At 47.1% G+C, this 8,944-nt stretch overlaps 2 protein-coding genes across 2 annotated transcripts; one reads left to right on the top strand and one right to left on the bottom strand.

Moving 5' to 3' along the window:
• Positions 1-4,234: 4,234 nt before the first annotated feature.
• Positions 4,235-4,892, bottom strand: H4C16 (H4 histone 16). The gene has a single exon (XM_070494160.1). The coding sequence runs from the start codon at positions 4,598-4,600 to the stop codon at positions 4,289-4,291; it is 312 nt and encodes a 103-aa protein (XP_070350261.1). The 5' UTR covers positions 4,601-4,892; the 3' UTR covers positions 4,235-4,288.
• A 3,057-nt stretch (positions 4,893-7,949) lies between these two features.
• On the top strand, positions 7,950-8,677 carry H2AJ (H2A.J histone). The gene has a single exon (XM_014834252.3). It carries the CDS (start codon positions 8,117-8,119, stop codon positions 8,504-8,506), a length of 390 nt encoding a protein of 129 aa, XP_014689738.1. The 5' UTR covers positions 7,950-8,116; the 3' UTR covers positions 8,507-8,677.
• The last annotated feature ends 267 nt before the right edge of the window (positions 8,678-8,944 follow it).

Raw genomic sequence — 8,944 nt, forward strand, 5'->3', positions numbered from 1 at the left:
AAAAAGTAGGAAGTCTAAATAGAAAAAAATAAAGATGGTGAAAGAATCTGAAAATGTAACCAAAACATTACCTCCAGGGCAGGACTTCAAGGCAAATGGCTTACTAATAAATTTAAGGAGCAGATCATTGTTATGGTATATCATCTTTTCAGAGAATAGAAACATACGGAAAACAACTCTATTTTAGTAAGATATGTTACCATATTATCAAATAAATGAATAGATAATTTTCTCAGAACATTAATAAGTGCCTATGTGTATTCAAAATTATAGGTCAGAGGTTCAAGGAGTACAGATATGAATCAGATTCTTGCTTGCAAGTTCACAGACTAGTCGGGGAAGACATATAACATCAAATGTTATAGTTGGTGAAACCCACTTTGAGCAGTTTGGCAAACCACACAATCTGAATGAAACTTCTAGCTCAAAGGCTGTATTTCTATGGTCACAAGAAAATAAGGAAAATCCCCAAAGGGCAAAAAATTAAAAATAAAAAGGCAGTGAAATAACAACTGAAGGTGATGGGAAAGCAAGCGTCAAATCTAGGGTTGCAATGGAGAATAAGGCTTGGATCTCCTGTAAGGATACAAAGAAGGAGAATGTGAGACTCTTCCATCAAGATGGGCCACGGGAAAGGGGCTAAAATCACAAATTGATAGAAGCATCTGGCCCAAAGGAGAAGCAAATGCTAATTTTCTCTGGAGGGCAGTGTGCCCAGTTAGCTCCTCAGCACTCTGCATATGATCGTCAACCATATATTAGTTCAGAATAAACATCTGCAAAACACATGAAGACACAAGTCTTCACGCATGTCAGTAGAAAAACAAAACACTCAATATAGACCACCATAAACTCATATTGCATTTATGAGTTCATTCTGACTGCCAAATTATATTTCACCACAATTTATTCATCCACTTTCCTGTCAATGTTCATATGGTTTCTTTGTTTCTGCTACTGTGAACAGTTCTACCAAGAACTTTGGTGAACACGTGTCCTGGTACACACATGCTATAATTTCCCTTAGGTAACTATCCAGGAGTGGAATTGCTGGCTCAGCATATATGTGAACCTATCTTCAATTTTACAAGATAATGACGACTTTAAAATTTTTACCAAACTAGTGAGTGCAAAATTGCATTTCATTGTGGTCCTGATTTGCAATTCCCTGATGACTAACCAAGCTGAACACCTCTTCCTATGTTTATTGGCCATGTTTTCCCACTGTCTTTTGCTCATTTTTCTATTGGCTTGTTTGGACTTGATTTCAATTTTTATCCAACTGTTTACCTAGTCCATTGCATTATTCCTGGGCAACTGGACAAATTAAATATCCAACATGAGGAGGCTCCCCAAATACATCCTGCCTGGAAACTACTCTGGCATTTGGTCATGCTGTTTGTTCCCCAAGCTTAGTGTGGCCTTCCCCTTCTCCAAAGGGCCTTCGGCTCAGAACAAATGCCACCTGATCTTTGAAGACCCCCTAAGCCTTACACTATTTGTTCTTCTGTACACCAATACCATTTCATTCATACCACTCTATTAGAGCAAACCACACGAGTATAAGTACACGGATGTCTTTCCCTTCCCTCTTCACTCGGAAAATAGAAACTTCTTGATGGCAGGAACTATGCTAATTTTCTCTGATTCTTGAAAAGTTAACAGTTCTTGGAACAAAAGAGGCATTAAATGTTCACAATTCAGAAGAGATGACTTTGCTACAAGGTCTAATTTCAATAGCATTCTGTTCACATTGTAAGGAAGGCATTACGGAGAAGCTTTACATTAAGTTCTTTATTTAACAAACATTTGTAGTAAGGCATTTTATTAGCCAACTTTAGAAAATCCGTCAGTTCTAATTTCAGATATTCTGTTGTGTTCTCCAATCACGTGACCCAGTGTTGTGGTTTGGAAAATACGATTACTTCAGGACTGGGTACTACCATGGGACTCATACACATGAAAACAAAGATTTTTGTGCTCAAATAATTTGGTTATATTTCATAAATTATATAAAACATGAACAAAAAAATAGCCATGCTATTAAAGGAAAATATAAGTTCTATTGGACAGGTAGAAAGAATTGAGGCCACTATCAAAAACACAAACAAAAATTAAACTTCCAAGGAATAGATATTTTGAACTGTCAAGCAAATACTTATTTCCATGCTCCACTGGGCTCCTAACCTTCACCTCCAACAATTTGATTCATGCTAACTTGGGGATTGAAAGGGTACATCATCCATCCACTCAAATTCACTCATTCACTAAATATAAAGGCACAGAAGTGTGCCACACAATGCCATTTCTTTTAAGTAACTCAGTTTTTCACTCACATTAAAGAAAGTTGAGCCTCCGGGACTCACTGCCCTAGAAATTTCATTTCACACCAGCATCACCGATACTACTGTCTTTATGGAGCAGGAGAAGGTACTGCCTCCATGGCAGAAGCAGTGGTACATAAGGGTTAAGGTCAAAGGGTGCGGGATCCAACGGGGCTGGGTTCAAACGCCGGCTCCAGTTCTTTCACCCCAGCATAAGCTTTCTCATCTGTCAAACGGTATTAATAACAAATACTTCATAAATTTCCTGGACAATCAAATGCAATAATGGAACACAAAGTGCCAGCGACTCAAGAGATGGCATAACGCCAGCCTCCGCTAAAGGAATATAATAAATGTTTTCCTGGCCAGAGTACATTTCAGACATAAATCGCTTAAAATGAGACATATCTGCCTATCAAGGCTGGGAAGTTTCCCCAGAGCCACTCCAGGCAACGACTTCCAGGAAGCTAAGTGACTTCACGATATTGAGACAAGCCAGAGCTGGGGGAGATTAGTTAAGATGCATGGAATCGCACTGTATTTTGGGGTCCTAAGCCCTTTCCCCATTTCCCTCACATAAACAAGTTATGAGTGCCAGAGCCAGGAACAGAGCGAGGCCATCAGACTGACTTGGGGTCCCGCCTCGCCTCCATGGCGGCCCCTGCTGGCCTGCACGTAAGTAGGTAGGTCACCCCATCTCCAGGCCCTACAGTCGCCTGGGGAAGGCTCCCTCCAACAGGCTGCCCCAGGGCCGCACGTTGCTCGAGGTCTCCTGGCCGAACGACAGGATCACTGGGTAGGACTCCGCTACCACCCAGCTCTCGCCCATACCATTTTCACCGAGCTTATTAGAACCCAACCCACCGCCCATCTCCCTTCCAGAGCCCCGGCGGCTCTGAAAAGACCTTTACTCGGAAGCCAGGGCTCCTCTCCCGGCTGCGAGCGGGTCACAAGACACTCTCTCCCGAGCAGCAGCAGCGCCAGGATATTGGGCAGGCCGCTGTCCTGCGCCCCTGGCCGCTCTGCTGGCCACCTCTTGGATTTCCACGGTCAGGGGTTCGAGCACCGCCGCCGGTTTCTCCGGTGTGCGGACGTTCACCTGCTCCGCGCAGCCAACTTTGTGCAGCCGACTCATGGGCGGCACGGGGTCCGCGAGCTTCGGCCTGGTCTTGGCCCGCACTTCACCACCCTACAGTCAGCGTCTGAGCTCGGGGGCCTTACTCAAACCGTCCGCGAAGAAATCACCTATCCACGCCCGGCAGGACCCCAGCGCGCCACCCTCGGACGGCATTTCGCACTTACTCGCCGGCAGCGGCGCTTCCCTATTGGGCGCTGGAACAGGCCCAGCCCCGCGCTCTCGGCCGGCTGCGGCGCTCCGACGCGGCGCCCTCCTGTCCAATCGGAAGCGGGAATGCCGCTCCCCTGATTTACATAGAATCCACTATATATAGGTTCAGGGCCAGAGGCCTCGGTTGCTCAGAAGCCGTGCACTGCTCATGAGAAATGGGTTTCCTAACGTAGATGCTGTCTTCTCCCAAGCGGAATCCAAAAGCAAGCTAGGAGGCCGGCGTCTGCTTCTATGTAGAGAGAAGTCACCATTGCCCTGCGCCCCTCTTCCCAGGCTGCGTCCCAAGCGTGTGGTGTTGAGTCCCCCCCACAGCTCCACTGTCCACACCTCTCCTCCTCCCAAGCCCAAGCCTAAAGCCTCTAAACCGGAGACAGCTGCCGGAGCAGATGCTTCAAACCGTTTCTTACTAACGGCGTTCAGAGCGCTTCGTGCAAGGCGCGTATTTGCACTTAAAGCCAGCATTTATATGGTAACGGCGTTCAGAGTGCCTCATCTAAGCCGCGTATCAGCACTTGAAATCGGTATTTATACAGTAAGCAGTGTCTGCTCTTTTCTTGACGTCTTGGGGGCCCTAAAAAGGGCCTTTTGAAACCTGGAGAAAAGCCACAAGACAAGCTCAGCCGCCAAAGCCGTAGAGAGTGCGGCCCTGGCGTTTCAGCGCATACACCACATCCATGGCCGTGACCGTCTTGCGCTTGGCGTGCTCCGTGTAGGTCACGGCGTCACGGATCACGTTCTCCAGAAACACTTTCAGCACTCCACGGGTCTCCTCGTAGATGAGCCCAGAAATGCGCTTGACACCGCCGCGGCGGGCCAGACGGCGGATGGCCGGCTTCGTGATGCCCTGGATGTTGTCCCGTAAAACCTTACGGTGGCGCTTGGCGCCTCCTTTTCCCAGTCCTTTGCCACCTTTACCTCGACCAGACATCGTATCAAGAACTGTGCTTCAAGACCGAAAAGCAGTCGGTAATGAGGAGCTTTAGCCCAGGGTTTATATTCTCTGGTGGCGGACCTGTTTGAAAACCTCAAGAAAGTGGGCGGAGCTCTAGGCCCCAGGAGCCGTTTTTCCTCCTCACAATAGTGAGTCTAGCAAGCAGTAAACAAAACAAGACTGATTTCTTTTTTTGGGGGGGAAAACCTTTTTAGTTATTTTTCCATAAAATTGAGGACTCAATAGAATTTCTATTGCGTTTTGTCAGCGCTTCAATAAAAGTCGGCCAGATCCTACGCGCGCTCGGTTTCTCTCTCGTCCCCGCCGGCCCCCTCGTCTCTCCCTCAAGCGCTCGTGAATTCTAATTATTTTTCAAACGGAATGCTTACTTTTATAATATTCTTCTCAGGCTAATGTGACAATCAGTAGGAACCAGGAACACATTGCATCTTGTTAGATTTCAAGGCAATTGCTTTATAGCTTTCGTTTGTGGATTTTTTTCAGTCACAAGTAGGGGGAGAGGAAAATTTTTAATGGTTCTTTTTTCTCTTTTGTGGCCCCCGCAGACAATTAAAATTCTTTCAAAAGTCTAATCTTCCTCCCCTCCTTCCCTCAAGACTTTTCCTTTCAGTTTCTGCTCAATTTGCAGATTTTCCTGCCTCCTCCGCCCCAGCCCCACGCCCGCGCGTATTTGCTTTTCAACCAAGTAAGTGGTTTTCTGTGGTTACTTAGCTGAAATATTGTAAATTTATTTCATTCAAATCTGAGGTTCTCCCATCTTGCACTTAAACATTCAGAGTTCTTATAAAATAATGGGTGCCACGATCATAGCTCTAAAGAGTCATTTCTAGTGCAAATCTTCAATCAGCAAGCTCAATCCTTTGAAGAGAGTCCCTGAATAAAAATAAAACTTTCTGTAGTGTCACCGCTCTAGGGGACAGGACTCCAGACGTTTTACTGCGATAAAAGGCCCCCCATATTTAGAGGATGATTCATAACTCGTTGCCAGGCACTTAACATCTGGAGAAAGGAATATTTTAATAAACTGTGTTCCCTATCCCTTGTCTTAAAGAATACACTTTTCCAGCAGGAAAGCTTTATAGTAAATATTAGGTATCTAAACGCTTATAATTTACCCATTTCCATAACACAAAAAGTACTTTTTTTTGGTTAAAGATGAATTAACCTGGGACCACTGTATGGCTAGAAAAAAATCCTAGATACTCAAATTGTACTATATGATTTTAATCCGTCACTCACAGGGAAGAAGAAAAGTCTATCAGATCTTGAAGAGATCAGGATTCTTATAATGGTAAAACAGGTTGATTTGTTTATATTTACTAAGACTAAAAAGTCAAGGTTAGAACATTTTCAAGTTAGAAATCTCTCTTGCTTCTAAGAATAAAAGGATAGCATCCAAAATAATAATAATTATTAAAAATTTCCCACCATAGGGGCCAGCCTGGTGGCACAGTGGTTAAGTTCGCACATTATCCTTCAGTGGCCTGGGGTTCACTGGTTCCGATCCCGGTTGTGGACCTGCAAACAGATTGTCCGGGCAAGCTGTGGCAGGTGTCTCCCACATATAAAGTAGAGGAAGATGAGCACCAGTGTTCGCTCAGGGCCAGTCTTCCTCAGCAAAGAAGAAGAGGATTGGTAGCAGACGTTAGCTCAGGGCTAATCTTCCTCATAAAAAAAGGGGGGGGGGAATTTCCCACAATGTAGGGCAGAATTTATGCTAAATTGAGAGAACTCATTCCAGGTCAACAACTTGCTACTAAGTGCATCATTCATTCAATTTCTCTAACAATTACTGGATGCTTACTAACATATTTAATCTTCAAAGTAACACTTTGGGACAGGTACGTGGGTTCAATAAGTTCTGGAAGGCCAGCTGGTAAGTGGTACAGCCAGGATTTGGACTGAGGCAGTCTGGCTCCAGGATGACCACCTTCGTCGTGACAATATACTGTTTCTCAGCTCCAGAGACATTTAGTGAGTCCCTACTACAAGTACTTTAATCATTGTTCTAGACAATAAGGACATATACATAAATAGTTGAAAACGTTATTTCAATGAAATCTTTATTAGGGTAGTGAAAGGGTAAATTTGTTTTAAGTGGATATTATAATCCGTATAAAACACTGCTTATTTTAATATGTGTTTACTCTTACATCACATACTAGTGTAATTGTATAATTGTGGAAAATGTTGAGGTAAATGAAATTACGTCAATAAATTAGTAGAAAGTAATTTCTAATTCCAAATAAAAAAAAAAAAAAAACCCTTATTTTGTTCTGAATGCTATGGCTCCGCAATCTGGGTTTACAAGGGTAGCTGCTGCCGGTCTTCCCTTAGTCTTTTCGTGATCTCTTAGCGCCGCAGAGGGCTGGAAAAGGAGAGCGCCGAGCGCCATGGGAATGTCTTACGAGACCTTATTTACCTCTAGTCTCGTCTACAAGGAGACTGCCAGAGTCTTCGTGGAGAACGTGATCCGCGGCCCCAGGACCAATAAGGGGCACGGCAAGGCCAGCAGCCTCAGCAGCCTCGGCGACGGAGCTGCGCCTGTGGCTTCTCATGGGCATCCAGACGCTCTCTTCAGGCTCTTATCCTGAAAGGCAAGAGATGTTCAGTTTTTGGCTGAGGGAGCGTGTTCCTGTCGTCTGTGAAGACAGTAGTCACGTCTAGTCTAGCACTCTAGTTTCGCAGCCATTCGAAGCGAAGATCGGCAGCCTGTGAGAGGCAGAGCTGTGCGGGGAGTCCAGTGTCATCTAGTGTGATTAAGAAAGTTCAGATGGCCAACTCCGTCCGAAGCCTCTTTTGGAGTCAGCTCCCCACACTGCAGGGTATTAGCAGGCGCCCCTGGGTTTGCATGAGGCAAGGTGTTATTTAAAGGAACAGGCAACGTACCCTGCACTGGGCAGGCAGAATTGGGTAGAGAGGTTGTGATTTCGCTTGAGGAGCCATGTTGCCCAAAAGCACGGGCTCTGAAGTCAGTTAACTACCTGGCTAGGATGCTATCGGGCACACCCCACGACCTCCATTGCTAGAGGCATTTCTCGCTTGAGCGCTTCGTAGTGTAGACGGAATAGCTCTTCTTCCGGATTTTTGTTTCTAACCACGCTTCCTTACTTCTTTAGACTTTCTTTTCCCGGGAGTGTGCGTGGACGTTGAAATCTCAAGATCCAATAAATTCAACGTAGCCACCAAACGCGTAACAGTCGGGTCTGAGTATTCATAAGAGCGGTTATGTAAATGAGGACTAGGAGTCTGCTCTTTTAATTGGATAGAGCTGGAGAAGACGGTCCCTCTGCCCGCGCGCTCTTTGGTCGCGGAGCCTGCCTGTCATTGGTCGTCGGAGCCAGGATGTTGCGGCGCCCAATTGGAGGGCGCTGCCTAGTATCAGCAAAGTCTTGGTAGAGGCGGTTCGGGTGTGGTACGTTGCACTCCCATTCTCCAACCCGGATTGCTGGGGTACTTCTTCGTTGCTGGAGTTTTGGGCGAGAGGCGAACATGTCTGGTCGCGGAAAGCAGGGCGGCAAAGTGCGGGCAAAGGCCAAGTCACGGTCCTCCCGCGCGGGCCTGCAGTTCCCAGTGGGCCGAGTGCACAGACTGCTGCGCAAAGGTAATTACGCGGAGCGAGTAGGCGCTGGGGCGCCGGTGTACCTGGCAGCCGTGTTGGAGTACCTGACGGCGGAGATCCTGGAGTTGGCTGGCAACGCCGCTCGTGACAACAAGAAGACCAGGATAATCCCTCGCCACCTGCAACTCGCCATCCGCAACGACGAGGAGCTAAACAAGCTGCTGGGGAAAGTGACCATCGCTCAGGGCGGCGTCCTGCCCAACATCCAGGCCGTGCTGCTGCCCAAGAAGACGGAGAGTCAGAAGGCGAAGAGCAAGTGACCCTGACGCCGCCACGGGGGAGCGGGCTTCCCCAGCAAGGGCTCTTTTCATAGCTGCCCCGGAATGTTTTTGAATATGCTCCATGTCATCGAGGGCCGGCTAGATCTAGTGGGGAGGTGGGCGGCGAGGAGCCCGCCGGGGTCGGGAGCCAATAAAGTCGGTGAAAATCGTGTGGTTGAGACAGCTATCTAGTCGCGGGGACCTGCTGGATGAACCCTGGGCGGGGGGAGGGGCGATCGAGAGACCTCTGGAGCAGGTACTGGTGTGTTGGCTTGAGCCACTTTCTAGACTGCTTTGGTCCGTACTCTCGAGCTGTTATGGGCGGATGAGGGAGACCAGGGGGGACCCACAGGTCTGGAAGTGGACAGAGTTAGGAGCCCTCCCTGCTCGCCTCTTAAGGCAAAGGAGAGGCAAAGTAGGTGCGGGGGTGGCAGGGGG

This window comes from Equus asinus, chromosome 22 (genome assembly GCF_041296235.1).
Source record: "Equus asinus isolate D_3611 breed Donkey chromosome 22, EquAss-T2T_v2, whole genome shotgun sequence".
NCBI classification, from domain to species: domain Eukaryota; kingdom Metazoa; phylum Chordata; class Mammalia; order Perissodactyla; family Equidae; genus Equus; species Equus asinus.

Coding starts and splice junctions, on each gene's coding strand:
- H4C16 (XM_070494160.1), bottom strand. CDS start 4,600: ATGTCTGGTCGAGGTAAAGGTGGCAAAGGACTGGGAAAAGGAGGCGCC.
- H2AJ (XM_014834252.3), top strand. CDS start 8,117: ATGTCTGGTCGCGGAAAGCAGGGCGGCAAAGTGCGGGCAAAGGCCAAG.